At 37.5% G+C, this 15,946-nt stretch overlaps 1 protein-coding gene across 2 annotated transcripts in view; it reads right to left on the bottom strand.

The window, feature by feature from the left end:
• Window positions 1–14,704: 14,704 nt before the first annotated feature.
• Window positions 14,705–15,946, bottom strand: part of CCDC68 (coiled-coil domain containing 68) — a 52,173-nt gene continuing 50,931 nt past the window's right edge. For both annotated transcript variants that reach the window (XM_037805966.1, XM_037805967.1), the window contains exon 11: window positions 14,705–14,872. In XM_037805966.1, the coding sequence (XP_037661894.1) occupies window positions 14,815–14,872 (58 nt within the window). In that variant the 3' untranslated portion in view covers window positions 14,705–14,814. The remainder of the gene's footprint in view (window positions 14,873–15,946) is intronic.

Genomic DNA, 15,946 nt, shown 5'->3' with positions numbered 1-15,946 from the left:
CTTAAAATCCCCGTGGGTCTGACCTGGTTAGTGTCAAGTTCATATGAGAGCGTATATAAAAGGGTGGTTTGTTATTTATGTTCCATTTCATTAAGAGACACTCTTACCACAGTCATGATTTAAACCACTTGTTATGAAAAGGAGTGTCATTAGCAGGGACAAAACACTAATTTTAGTTGAGATACTGGAAACTACAAATGGGCAGTCAACTTGTGCTCATCATATTTGATTGAAATATTTAATATTTCTCAAGTTATTGAAAAAAAAATGAGTCCTAGTTCATTTGGTATGTCTTCTTGTATTTCTTACAAGAAGACCAAGGACATTCTGGATAGTCTATGACAGTCTGGTCAAAATCCTCCTAGTTCAATAGAGCCTTGTAAAATATACTGACCGTATCTGAAAGTATTTAAGAAAAGTCAACTATCCTGTTTTAATGTGTTGTGAGTAGATAATGTTCTGACATAGCACTGCAGTGTTTCACTGTGTCCCAACAACCTTTGAGCCATGCTATCCTCATTATTAGATAAGCATGTTTGGTTGTTTTGTCTGTCTTCTACACAGATCTGTTTTGTCTAGTGCTATGGATGTAACTTAAAACTTTAAACATGGCGATTTTATTCTTTATGCCCCTGAATAGACTGGTGCCTGACAAACATTGTTAGTCATTAATTTGTTGTACCAAAGTTCAAGCAGCTTCAAAAATCATAGCATTCAAGATTTTTTGGTGTCTGGGTTTGAATACCATGGTTGAGAATTGTATTCAGTAATTGTTTCTGCACACTTTTCAAATAAAAATGCATTTTTATCAATTATCTTGTGTACTCCAAGCAGGCTTATTTCTGGGTGGAAGTTGAATACATGGAGTGTGGGAAATATCAAGTTTGAGATCAATGTGGAAGTTGTATCACATTGAAAATGGCATCTACTCAGAACTATGACATGAGAAGTCATTTGAACGCAGCCAAGTGATTTTTATCCATTTTCCCAACCTTTCTCATTTATTATTTGTTTAAACATTGGGCTTTGGAGGGAAATTTTCTAATACTTCTTAATTGTAAATTCATAATACACATTATGAAGTATTTTGTGGTACACAAACACGCCCACGTATTATAACTCATTTCTTCACCCATAACAAAAGGTGGTGGTTTCTCCCCTAATTTCAGACTGGTGGAAGGACAGGTGTTCAAAGCCAACTCAAGACCACAACTATAGAGCCGCCTTTAAAATGTTCATCTGCAAAGGTTGTCTTTTCCCGGGAGATGCTCTCCCTCCATATGTTACTTAGATAGGCTTTGCCAAGATAATGATGTGTTTTTAATTTAAAGATAAACAACTCTCCCACTGCAAGCAAATATGTCCTTGGTACCATTCTCTCAACTTTACTCCCTAGTAGCAGTAATGCTGTTTCACTCAGGCAGGACTGTTTTCTCCTGGGTTCATCTTAAATAATTCAAGATAAGTCATGAGAGAATTTGCTTTCCCTAGTGGCTTCAAGGGATTTTTAAGTAGTTGTAGAATGCCCCATACTGAGGAATAAAGTAAGCATCCTGAGATTGACTATTCGCAGTGCTAGAATTTCTGTTTTTATTACTGGATGCAAGGTATGTTATATTATTCCCAGTTCTCTGTACCAAGGAGAATTTCATTTCTAACATGGATTGCTGTGTGTGGGGAAAGACTAATTGTAATAAATGTGAGAATTGCTGTTCCGTCAGAACCTCAGTTAGGTTATGGTTAGAACCTCAGTTAGCATTATGGTTCAGGATGCCAACACACTAATTACAATTCAGCTAAACTAGAAAGTCTTTCTGATAGTAATCAGAGGTTTGCGATTAATATAGCATTGCACCATTTTCACAAGTGTCTGAGAGAAAGACCCTTTTGATTACTAAATGACTTTAAAAAACAAACAAAAAACACTACAGCAAGTTTCCAGCAGAAGAACTTAATCTGTTTGATTGATTAATATCTTCCATTAGAAAGTGAACCATACTCAGTGATTCGGACCCGTGTGAGTTATTGTATTGGAATACAAGTGCAGCTTGCCTTTCTCCCACTCTGAGCAGCCTCACCGGCCCTCCTCTCCTCCCCTGACTTACAAGAGCAGTTCCTTAAAAGGCCTCTAGGCCAAGAGGGTAAGTCAAAATGAGACCACTCAACTGAATCATCTGGCATTTTCTCTTCACTGCCCCTAAACGGAGAGCATAGGCTTTCTCAGCATGTTAAGGAAATACAGGCTGAGGGGAGTTGTGATACAAGTACCTAAAAATTGTAGCTTTTCACTGCTCAGACTTCAGAGGAGAACTGAAAGGCAATAAAAAGAATGGTTGAAGCAAAGGAAATTTGAAAGAACAAGTTGCTCAGAAATGGTTTGAACTGATACTGGAACTTATTCTCCATCCTCCCTTCCTACCCTGCATTGTTGCTGTTCTGTGGCCCCACCCTCTTGTTGCTCAGATGTGGCCTCTCTCTCTCTAAGCCAACTCTGCAGGTAAACCCACTGCCCTTCTCCCTACATGGGACATGACTTCTGGGATGAGCCTGGACCCGGCATCATGTGATTGGGAAAGACTTTTTGACAAAAAGGGGAAGAGAAATGAAACAAAAAAGTTTCAGTGGTTGGGAGATTTCAAAGGGAGTCAAGAAGTCATTCTGGAAGTAACTCTTATGCATTATATAGATATCCCTTTTTAGTTTTTAGTGTATTAGAATAGCTAGAAGGAAATACCTGAAACTGTTGAACTGAAATCCAGTATCCTTGACTCTTGAAGATGATTGTATACTATGCAGCTTATATGGTGTGACAGTGTGATTGTGAAAACCTTGTGGCTCATACTCCCTCTATCCAGTGTATGGACAGATGAGGAGAAAAATGGAGTCAAAAAGTAAATAAGTAATGGGGGAAGGCGGGTGTGAGATGTTTGGGGTGTTTTTCTTCTTTTTACTTTTATTTTTTGGAGTAATGAAAATGTTCAAAAATTGTGGTGATGAATGTGTAACTATGTGGTGACGCTTTGAACAACTGATTGTACACTTTGGATGACTGTATGGTAGGTGAATAGATCTCAATAAAACTGCATTAAAAACAACAATAAATAAATAATCAATTAAAAACTGAACAAGGTTATTGAAACTGTACATTGAAGCAATTAGCATGGAGAATTGCTGTGATTTTTTTTATTAATTCTGAAAGTGAAAATAAACAAAAGTTATGAGATAATTAGAAATGTCCATTATTAAATGCCTATAAAAATACTTTTGATGAGCAATGTATGTATCAATAGTTACGTTTTATTATGTCACAAATGAACTGGCTTCTTGCTCACTAACTAATGAAATCAAGTTTGATAACAATGCGACTTTCAGAATATAATGTATATCAAAATTGTTTTTGTTTTTTGTAGAGAATTTGTAGGTTTAAAGAAGAATCACACAGAAAATAGTTTCCATATCCTCCCTGCCCCCCCCCCACACACACAATTTTCCCTACTGCTAACACTTGTGATTAGTATGGTAACTTTGTTACAGTTGGTGAAACAATATTATCATAATTATACTATTAACTATAGTCCATAGATTACATCAGATTACATTAAGGTTCACTCTTTGTGTTGTACAGACTTATGGTTTCTTAAAAAATTTGTATTCTAGTTTCATATATGCAACCTAAAATTTCCCATTTTAACAACATTCAAATACATAATCCAGTGGTATTTGTTACTATTACCAAAGCTATTACCAAAACTTTTCCATCAACCCAAACTGAAACTCTGCAACAATTAGGCATGAAATCCCTATTCTCTACCCCCATCCCAGTCCTTGGTAACTTGTATTCTAGTTTATGACTCTATGAATTTGCTTCTTTTAATTATTTCATGTAAGTGAGAGCATACAATCTTTGTCCTTTTGTGTTTGGCTTATTTCACTAAACATTATATCTTCAAAGTTCATCCATGTTGTCATATGTATCAGAACTTCATTCCTTTTTACAGCTGAATAATATTCCATTGTGTGTATACACTAGGTTACTTCCATCTTTTGGTAATTGTGGATACTGCCACTATTAACATCAGTGTTGAAATATCTGTTTTGAGTACCTGTTTTCAATTATTTTGAGTGGGATTGCCAGGTTATATGGTAATTCTATATTTAATTTTTTGAGGAACAATCAGTGTTTTCCATAGCAGCTGTACCATTTTACATTCCCATCCAACAATGAACGAGTATTCTTATTTCTCCATATCCTCTCCCACACTTGTTATTTTCTGTGTTTTTTATAATAGTCATTCTAGTGGGTATGAAATGATATCACATGATGGATTTGATTGGCAGTCCCCTAATGGCTAATTATGCTGAATATATTTTAATGTGCTTATTGGTCATTTTTCTTCTTTGGGAAAATGTCTATTTATCCAAATCTTTTGCCTATTTTTTTAATTGTGTTTTTTTGTCTTTATTGTTGTTGAGTTGTAGGATTTCTTTATATATTCTAGATATTAAGCCCTTATTGGATATGTGGTTTCCAAATATTTTCTCCCATTCTGAAGGTTATGTTTTATTTTATGATGAAGTCTTTTGATTCACATTTTTTAAATTCAGTTTTATTGCTATATATTCACATATCCCAAAGTTTTTAATTTTGATGAAGTTGCACTTATCTATTTTTCTTTTGTTGCTCACACTTTTGGTAAAGTCTGAGAAACTTAACACAAGGTCATGAAGATGCTTCCCTATGTTTTCTTCTAGATTTTTATAGTTTTGGTTCTTATATTTAGGTCTTTGATCCATTTTGGGTTAATTTTCATATATGGTGTCAGTTAGGTGTTCACCTTCATTCTTTTGCATATGGATATCCAGGTTTCAAAGCACCATTTGTTGAAGCCATTTTCTCTCTCCATTGAGTGTACTTGGCACCCTTGTCAACAATCCTTTTACCATAGATGTGAGGGTTTATTTCTGAACTCTCAATTTGATTCCATTATTCTATGTGTCTGTCCTTGGGCCAGTACCATGCTGTTTTGAATATGGTAGCTTTGTAATAAGTTTAAATTGGGAAGTGTGACTCCTCCAACTCCATTCATCTTTTTCAACAAGTCTCTGGCATTACTCTTCAATATGCATTTTGATGATTGACTTTTCCTTTTTTGCAAAGGAGGCTGTTGGAATTTTGATTGGGATTGCATAGAATCTGTAAATTGCTTGAGGTAAAATAGACATCTTAACACTATTTAATCTTCCAATCCATGAACACAGAAAGTCCTTCTATTTATTTGGGTCTTCCTTGATTTCTTTCAGCAATGTTTGGTAATTTTCCATGTATAAGACTTTTACATTCTTGGTTAAATTTACTCCTAGATATTTGACTATTTTCATTGCTGTAGTAAATGGAACTTGATTTCATCTTTAAATTGTTCATTACCAGTGCACAGAAACACCAGTGACTTTTGTGTGTTGATCTCGTACCCACCACTTTGCTGAATTTATTAGCTTTAGTAGCTTTGTTGTGGATTTTTTCCAGTGTTGTCTATTGATAGGATCATGTGATCTGCAAATAGGTAAAATTTACTTCTTCCATTCCAATTTGGATGTCTTCTACTTCTTTTTCTTGCCTAATTGCTCTGGCTATAACTTCCAGTGCAATGTTGACTAACAGTGGAGACAGTTCCAGATCTTAAAGGGAAAGTTTTCACCCTTTTGCCATTGAATATGATGTTAGCTGTGGGTTTTTCATATATGCCTTTTATCATGTTGAGGGAATTGCCTTCTATTGCTAGATCTCTAAGTTTGTTTGTTTTTTTTTTTATCAAAAAGAGGTGCTGAATTTTGTCAAATGCCTTTTTGGTGTCAATGAGATGATCATGTGTGTTTCTTCCCTTTGTTCTATTAATGTAGTGTATCACGTTACTTGCTTTTCTTATGTTGAACCACCTTTGCATACCTGTGGTAAATCCACTTGATTATGGTATATAATTCTTTTTGGAATTCAGTTTTCTAGTATTTTGTTGAGGATTTTTGCATCTATAAAGGATATTTGGCTGTAATTTTTTCTTGGGGTATTGCTATCTGGCTTTTGTACTAGAGTGATATTAACCTCTTTAATTTTTTTTGGAAGAAGTGTGTTTTTGATTTATTTTTTTTGTGAAGTGAGTGTCCAACATATTTCATCAAGTTTTATTAGATTCTTTGTCTTCTTCTCATTACCTTTCAAGAGTTCTTCAGTTATTACTGATAAAAACCCTATAAAAGTTGTGAATATTTTCTCCCATTCCCTGACATGCCTTTTCATTTGTTCAATGGTGACTTTCAAAGAGCAAACATTTTAAATTTTAATGAAGTCCAATATATCTTTTTCTTCTATGGATGGGCTCTTTTGTACTATTTAAGAATCTTTGCCTACCCTAATGTTGCAAGGACAATCTACTCTATATTCTCCTAGAGATTTTTGTAGTTTCAGCTTTACATTTAAGAATAGTATACATTTCAGGTTAATTAATTGCATATAGTATGAAGGACTAATGCTCTTTTTTGTCCATACAGATATCCCATATGTCCGGCATCATTGAGAACATCTTCCTTTCCCCGGTGAACTGCCTCGGCACCTTTGTCAAATCAATTAACCACATATCTACGCATCTATTTATGGATTCTTTTTTCTGTCCATTGATAAATTATCCTTTTACCAATAGGATAAACTGCTAGTGTACTGAGTTTTGGAATCTCAGTTGAACTCTTTAAGCTTTTGCTGTGTTGCTTTGTCTGTCCTGCATTCACGTGTAGTTCAGGGCTTAGCCTGAGACTTGTGCAATGCAAGGACAAACTTGGGGATCTCAATCCAGCTCTCTACCCTCCAAGATCCCCCCTACACTCTCAAGGTTTCTTTCTCTGCTTTCCAACTCCCGTCTTCCCCAAGACAATGCATTTGAAAATATAGAAAACTCTTCTCTATTCTGTTTCTTGTTGCATGTTTTGTCTCCCCTCCAAAACTGATCTTCTTTTGTTTATTCTTCAGAATCTTCAGAAGTCACTTTAAAAAAAGTTTTGTCCCAAGTTTACAGGTCCTATCAGTGACAGAATTCATTTGAAGAGGCTATAAACTTCCACACCAAAGGCAGAACTTTGCTAATGTAAGCTTCAATCCTGAAGTAAATATTGCCATATTATAAATGCAAAGGGAAAGGAAATGAGGAAGGGCATCTTGGAAATGTAAGTTGGATATAAATAATAAACCCATATTTTTGTAATAAGGATTAAAATTGTGCTTTTAACATCCAAGAGACAGATGTTTAAGAATATGGGCTAAAAATACATGGCACACATCTCTTGCTTTCTTAAAGCAACTAGATCTAAGGAACACATCACAGACCCATTTAATTCAGACAGAATATTTCTATGGATTGTCTGCAATCTAAGTGGAAATAACACTAGATTTAGGGTTAAAACATAGCCTTGACTAGCTAACTTCCCTAAAGTTGATTCTTCATTTGTAAAATGGGAATAATACTTACTATACACAAGATAATAAGAAAACTATAGAAATGTCCAGTGTCTTTTGCCTAGAACTTAGAATACAGTTAAGACTCAATCAAATGTGATATTTTTGTTCCTTTGACAGTTCCTCATCCTTTCAGTTCTACTATAAATGGTACTTAGCATTTTATTAGAGTGACATGTGTGGAGAATAGGGTAGGCTCTTTCTTTGAGATGATTCCTCAGCTAAAACTTCTATTGTGGATTAGAATTAACCCTCTTTACAACTATACTGTTGAGAGTGGAGAAAGGGAATACTGACATGAGAATGGACTCCAATGGACTCAGTAAGATGAAGCATCTAACTCAGGGATGTTTTGTTTTAGGGAATGAGAGAAGGAAGACAATTTATATTAAGCACCTAGTTCTAGAATCCCTTCCAATTTTCCATAATTCTACCATATCTTTACACACATCTAAGTACACACATTAATAATAAAAAAAAATTGAATATTACAATTTAAACCTTTCTTGCATCAAAAAAAGAAAGAAAGGGAAGGGAAGGGAGGCTACCATGATTATGGAATTAGATGGGGGCTTTTCAGTTTGGGGTGTGTCAACTGAGAAAACGAAGTGAGCTACAAAGACAACAAAAGCATTTGTTTGGAGTTTTAGAATTGCAACTTGAGGAGCACAAGATTCAGGTAGCAACCCAAATTGTATCCTGTCTTCAGATTTCCAAGCAAAGGTTTTTAAAGAAAAATATTACATAAGTTTGCAACTGGTGGATATTTAGGGTATTCCAAATATCCTTCAAGTTAGATAGTTTACTGATTTCTTTATCTTGTGGTTTGTTTATGGTGTCCACCTGTCCTCAGGGTTTTGAGGGTTGCTTATAGCTATGCCTATGTTGGCAGTTTGTGATATCCGGCAGAGACGTTCATAGAATAACTTGGGTGGCCTAACCCTAACCCTAACAGCCTGAACAGCCTCCTGAGCCCATTTAAAATCTCTTAGCTATAGTAACTCCATTTTGCCCTCTTTCTTTTCACCTGTGGATGGGGTCACTGCTTTAATATTGACGATGATTCTGTATTTATTGGCAGTTTAGAGGAGAGGCAAGGATTTTCAAAGTGGCGAAGTATGAAATAATTTGAGAAGTGTATGTCTGCCTCTTAATTTGATAATTCAATTATTCTTTTTGAATTTAGAATAAAATCTTAATAGATTTCTTTTTTTTGTAAATTTGCTGTTAATTAGTAGAAAAATTCAGGGAGATATTTAAATATTTGTGCACTGGTAAAAACAATCCATTTATTATGATTTGCCATGAGCAATCAGGTAAAAACTACTTCATTTGTGCATAATAATTTTAATGTAACAAGGTAGCAAAACAAAAAATTCACACTCTCTAACATGATTTTTGTTTATTGTGAAGCACATTATAAGCAATTATTCAAAACATACATCAATTGTTTAGTCTGAACATTTCTTCATGATAATTTGTAACAATGCATGTAATCAAAGTAGAACTAAATTTCTTTTCATTCCCCCACCTTCATGCATTAACTCCAAGGCCCACCTCAGACCTTCGCATCCAATATATTGATTACTATAAGTTTAATTATTTAGAATACAATTGCAATAGATTTACTTTTTTAAGTTTACTGTGTGGGTCACACTACTTTTAGACTAATAAATTTCATTCTTCATTGCAATCTTTTGTCATTCAGAAGTGTTTAAAAGATAAAAGGTGAAACAATAAGGATATAGGAAATAACCCATATATGACAAATAATGATGCTGCTGATACTAATATAAAGATAATTTTGTATTTGAATCAGTTCAGATCTTTTTAGGCTTCTAAAGCTGCTTATTTGTATTCTCTGAAATTCCATAGACCATTCCACAGTGACCCTGTAGCCCTCATGAGTAGGTCCTATTTGTATTAGATCCAACTGTACTTCCATGTTCAAAAATGAGTATAATGAAATGAAAAATCATATCCAACGTCTTTCCATTTTTTGCTTTAGAATAGACTTATCTAAGGAAAATCATCATGTTAGTTCAGTTAGATTGATCCTTTCTAAAAATTCAGGATTAAGATTCTAAAAATCCTGTGTGATGATTGAGTTCTAACAGGGACTAAGTGAAAGGTGAGTTCTCCTAACACATTGTAAATGGTTGAAGCAGAATTCAGGGTCCCAGCTGCCCTATAAAATGTGCCAGAAAATTTCTTAGAAAAAAATCTTCAGTGTGCCATAAAGTCATGAATTATGTGCTGGTTTGAATGTATTATGTCCCCCAGAAAAAGCCATATTCTTTGATGCACTCTTGTGGGGCAGATGTTTTGGTGATTAGATTTGCATGGAGATGTGCCCCACCCAACTGTAGGTGATAACTCTGATGAGATATTTCCATGGAGGCGTCACCCACCCATTCAGGGTGGGCCTTGATCAGTGGAGCCATATAAATGAGCTGATGGGCAGAGGGAACTCAGTGCAGCTGTGACTGACATTTTGTACAGGAGCTACAGCCAAGAGGGACACTTTGAAGAAAGCACAGGAGATGCAGATGAGAAACAGTTTGAAGACGGCTATTGAAAGCAGACTCTTGCTCTGGAGAAGCTGAGAGAGGACAACTATCTCAAGTGCAACTAAGTGACATTTTTGAGGAACTGCAGCCTAGAGAGGAACATCCTGGGAGAAAGCCATTTTGAAACCAGAACTTTGGAGCAGATGCCAACCACGTGCCTTCCCAGCTAACAGAGGTTTTCCGGACACCATTGGCCATCCTCCAGTGAAGGTACCCGATTGCTGATGTGTTACCTTGAACACTTTATGGCTTAAGACTGTAACTGTGTAACCAAATAAACCCCCTTTTATAAAAGCCAATCCGTCTTTGGTGTTTTGCATTCTGGCAGCATTAGCAAACTAGAACAGATTTTGGTACCAGAGAAGTGGGGTGCTTTTGCTGCTGAATTTGCAAATACCAAATATGTTGGAACAGCTTGTTAAATGCTTAAGGGGAAGATTCTGGAAGAGTTGTGAGGAGCTTGATAGAAAAGGCCTAAACTGCTCTGAAGAGACTGTTTGTGGAAATATGGACTCTAAAGATACTTCTGACAAGGCCTTGAACAGAAATGATGAATGTGTTGTTGCGAACTGGAAGAGAGGCAATCCTTGTTTTAAAGTGGCAGAGAATTTAGCAAAATTAAGTCCTGGTGTCAGACGGAAGGAAAAATTTGAAAGCGACAACCTGGAATATTTAGCTGATGAGATCCCCAAGCAAAATATAGAAGTAGCCTGGCTTCTACTTGCAGCTTATAGTAAAATGCAACAGGACAGAGATAAGCTGAGAAATGAACTCTTGGTTTCAAAGAAAACAGAAATTGATGGCCTGAAAAACTCTGGGCTTCCAGGGGGTGAAACCCCAGAAGCTATAGCCCAATGTGAGGATGTAACCAAACATGGAACCCAGCCACCATTTCAGTGCAAGCCAAGATTGGAGAAGGAGTTAAGCAGAAAGGATTTGTGGAAAGTCCTATTGTCTGAGGGCTTTGACCCCTGTGTGCTTCATGCAAAGCCAACAGAATTTTTGCAAGATCTTTATAGACAGAGCCGTTGCCGGTCTGGACTGGAGGAGACAGACAAGGAACAAATCGAAGGAAAAATATCTTCAAAGACAGAGCCATGGAGGTTGAAGTCTGGAGTCAAGAGGCCTTGGGCTGGGAGAGCGGAGTGGCCCACACACATGGAAAGGGTGAGTTTGCCCTGGAGGTTGAGGGTGGGTATTCCACCTTGATGCTCTGGAAGAGTTTTGCCACCCCAGGTCCCAAAGAAGGTGGAGCACATCCCCAGGGAATTGGGGAGAGCCTGGCTGCCATCACACAGTTCCAAAGGGGTTGAGAGTGTGCCCTGGAGATGGAAGGGAATCCAGGTGCTGCCCTGATGTTTGAAGAGGGCGGGGCCGAGAAGGTGGTCTCCCCAATGTGTGAATATGTTGGAGCACTCACCCAAGCGTTTGGAGAGGAAAGGGCTGCTGAAAAGGCCCTTAGGAAGGGTTAGACTCCTGCTCTCTCAAGCCCCAAGGATGCAACGTCATTCTGTAAATGACTCTCAGACTTTGAAATCTAATGGAGTTTGTCCTGCAGGTTTTAGGAACTGTTTTGGTGCTGTTAACCCTGTTTTCCTTACTCTTTCTCCTATGGCAATGGGAGTGTTTATCCTATGAATGTCCCTCCTTTGTATATTGGAAGCACATAAGTTGTTCTAAGGTCACAGAACCACAGCTAAAGGAAAAGTATGCCTTAGGACTGAACACACCTATAATTGATTTTGATGGGATCTCATACTTACCTATTGTTACTGAAATGAGAAAAAGTTTTTGTGATATTGTGATGGGATGAATGTATTTTGTATTTGGAAAGAATATGTTTTTCTGGGGTCCAGGGGGTGAAATGTGCCAGTTTGAATGTATTATGTCCCCCAGAAAAAGCCACATTCTTTGATGCAATCTTGTGGGGCAGATGTTTTGGTGCTGATTAGATTTGCATGGAGCTGTGCCCCACCCAACTGTAGGTGATAACTCTGATGAGATATTTCCATGGAGGCGTCACCCCACCCAATCAGGGTGGGCCTTGATCAGTGGAGCCATATAAATGAGCTGATGGGCAGAGGGAACTCAGTGCAGCTGTGACTGACATTTTGTACAGGAGCTACAGCCAAAAGGGACACTTAGAACAGGAGCTGAAGATGAGAAACAGTTTGAAGAAGGCCATTGAAAGCAGACTCTTGCTCTGGAGAAGCTGAGAGAGGACAACTACCTCAAGTGCAACTAAGAGTGACATTTTTGAGGAACTGCAGCCTAGATAGGAACATCCTGGGAGAAAGCCATTTTGAAACCAGAACTTGGAGCAGACACCAGCCACATGCCTTCCCAGCTAACAGAGGTTTTCCAGACACCAGTGGCCATCCTCCAGTGAAGGTACCTGATTGATGTGTTACCTTGGACACTTTATGGCCTTAAGACTGTAACTGTGTAACCAAATAAACCCCCTTTTATAAAAGCCAATCCATCTCTGGTGTTTTGCATTCTGGAAACATTAGCAAACTAGAACAAATAATAAATGTAAAATAAGCAGGTTTTCAGCAGGGGAATTTGTTTGAACTAAGCTTCTTGGGAGGAAAGTACAACATCTCCTTTCAGCAAAATATTTACTTTATCAGTAAGTATTGTTTCTGACTTGTTATCCCTAGGGTAATGCAGACAGTCATCAAGGAAATTGGGTAATTGTTAAACTAGCAAAAAGGGAAGTGTTTCTAAAGCTGGGAAATGCCTTAGACCAGTAAGTGAGAAGGCAGAACAAATTATCAATAGTCAGGTTAAAGGGTTCATCTCCATACTTAGCAGGTGGGCAGGTTACTTAACCTCTACTGGAATCCACCTAGGTAAAATGAGATACTATTACCTGCATCCCAGGATTGGGAGGACTAAAGGACTTAATAAAGGTAAAATTCTTAGACTTATTCCTCGCATAGCGTTAAGTATGCCCTAAATGTTATTATTAGGAAACTATACCTCAGAAACTAGGAAGCAACAAAAAACATTTACAAAGACAGCTTGGAGCATGAAACTCACATATTGATAATTATGTAACAACTTCAAGGATTACAGTACTTGGATGGATTTATGAAGATATTACTTCATCCCAATTGTGCACACCCTTAAATATTTTATAGATAATACTGATACTTCATATTCCACATTGAAAGGCTTGAAGTATCTGTTCTGAGAAAATATTTAGACTTACACATCAGAGAGAATGATCAAAGCCACAGTGAGTAAGTTCTCTCATTATTCATTTAACTGAATTGTGTACTGTTTTCTTGTCAGTATGTTTGCGTTTCTACAAGTTAGAGTTGATGTTACTCATAACAATCACAAACCCCACCTGTAATTAAGGCATGTATCTAAATTTAAGAACACCGTCACAAAAGCACTAGACACAGGATTCCAATTTATGAATTCAGATTCTTCCTAGCTGTGGACATTAGCCACTCTTCTTTGAACCCATAACATATCCATTTATATGGAGATATGAGCTAACAGCATTGTGCTCCATTCTTCCCCCCAAATATTTTATTTTAGTAATTTGGTGGTTTGAAACCATATGTGCCCCAGAAAAACATGTTCTTAAATGTAGTCCATTTCTGTGGGTGTGACCCCATTGTATAAGTAGGACCTTTGGATGAGACTACTTCAGTTAAGGTGTGACCCACCTCAATCAGGACGGGTCTTAATCCTATTACTGGAGTCCTTTATAAACAAAATGAATACAGAGGGAGAGAAAGCCATGGAAACAGGAAGCTGAAAGCAGCAAAACCCAGAAGAGAAGGGAGACACCAGCAGACATGGTCATGTACCTTGCCATGTGGCAGAGGAGTCCAGGATCGCCTGGCAGCCAGTCTTTGGGAAGAAAGGGTTACCTTGATGATTCCTTGATTTGGACTTTTTCCCAGCCTCAAGCCATAAGCTAATAAATTCCCATTGTTTAAGCCGAATCATTTATTGTATTTGCTTTGAGCAGCCCAGGAAAAAGAAACAGGTAATATGAACAAACTGCACGAAGAAAGTTAGGCACAAAGGCGGAGCACACCGCGTGCATTCCTGCGCACTTACGCCTGTGGGTGGCCTCAAGCGGTTGCTCCCAATGAGTTCTGACCCCAGCGAAACCAAAGATCAGTGGCTTCCTAAGTTGCAGTGCATCACCCGTGATTCTCAGCTTTGAAGGGTAGTATGGGGTGAGGAATGAGCTTCTCCTGCCCCCCATTTGGTACGGACCAACTCTCCCACCAACAACAGGTCAGGAAATGTGCTTCGGTTGGAGTAAATTACTCATTATCCAAAGGCCAGTTTTTAAATATATTGTTTACCAAAATACATATGCACTCTTCCTTCTATTTATATTAACAGAGACCACTATCAAAAAGTCAAAGCTGATACCCTTTAAACCTGTCCCTTCAGCAAAAATCTGAAAACAAGATTCAGATTTTTTTTTTAAGTTTAAAAGAAAGAATCCATCATAGGAAAGCACCCAGTTTCTTTACCCATTTAGTAAGTTCTGAAGAACGTGAAGAAGGAGTTTCTTCCTTAAAAATATATATATATTTGTTTCACTTTTCTGGAATGTCATCTTCCTGCTAAACAAATGATGTGTCTTTACAACGAATTCCATTTAAATACTGGCATTGTGCCATTTTAATGTGCAAGTTCAGACATATTGCAAGAAATAAATAAGACCCATAATGATCTTTGTCAATAGATCTTCAATTAGGCTGTTCATTTCCGTAGCCTAATCAACATCAGATAGGGGGAGTTGACTTCAGTCTTCAATTCACTGTAGGAGAGAGCACACAATTATCAAAATTAAGCAACAGCACATTAAACTGAAGTCATTTAACTGCTGCACCTCCACCATTACTACCTCCACTGCCATCATTCTACCAAGTCTGAACTAATTATTTTGATCTAAGGGATCACAGTTAACTGTTTCTCACCAATTCCCCAAGAGATCGAGTAGAATCACATCATGGAGACCTTTTACGTGTGCAGATTGAACACAAGAGTGAGGAAGGGCAACGAGAAAGGAGAGAGGGTTGGAGCCTGCTGCTCTTCCACTAGGTGAGGGGAGGTAACGGAGGGTGTTGTGGATCAGAAACACAAATCCACTGGTCCCTCAGGGTGTTTTAGTTCTGTGGCTTCCTCATAGCCTGAACTTCTCTTCTTACTGAGTGTGATTCTAGTGTTTAAAACTATGACTGTGTGTGTAAATTTACACTCATATACACACACACACATATATATGCATATGTGTATGTAATTTTTAAAAACACAATATAGCCTCTAATTTCAAGCAATCACTTCTGTTGTTCAACTCAAGAAACATCTATCTGTTCCAATGCTGACAGGGAAGTAAAAAATACGTTTGTGTGTATTTACTGACTCATAGCTTAGAACTATATTTTATGGGTGATTTAAGAGATTTTTCCAACTTTGCCTTAATTGCTGCTTTTATACTCTAATTCCCCCCCAAAAGTTATAAATCCATGATATATTTGCGACTACAGACAGACTTACCAAAGTATACTACCTATGGTGATTTGGAGCGCTGTACCCCAGAAAAACATGTTCTTAAACTTAATCCATTCCTGTGGGTGTGAACCCATTGTAAACAGGACTTTTTGATGAGGTTACTTCAGTTAAGGTGTGGTCCAATTCAATCAGGATGGTTCTTAATCTTATTACTGGAGTCCTTGATAAGCAGAATGAAATGTAGACACAGAGAGAGAGAGAACCACAGAGGGAGCAGCCAGAAGCTGGGGAGAGAAGGGAGAGGCCAGGAGAGGCCACCATGTACACGGCCATATGACAGAGGAGTCAAGGACCAAGAAACATGAGCAGCACGCCAGTC

This window comes from Choloepus didactylus, chromosome 16, assembly GCF_015220235.1.
Source record: "Choloepus didactylus isolate mChoDid1 chromosome 16, mChoDid1.pri, whole genome shotgun sequence".
Classification (NCBI taxonomy): Eukaryota; Metazoa; Chordata; class Mammalia; order Pilosa; family Megalonychidae; genus Choloepus; species Choloepus didactylus.
This window is presented reverse-complemented; position numbering and strand designations above follow the sequence as displayed.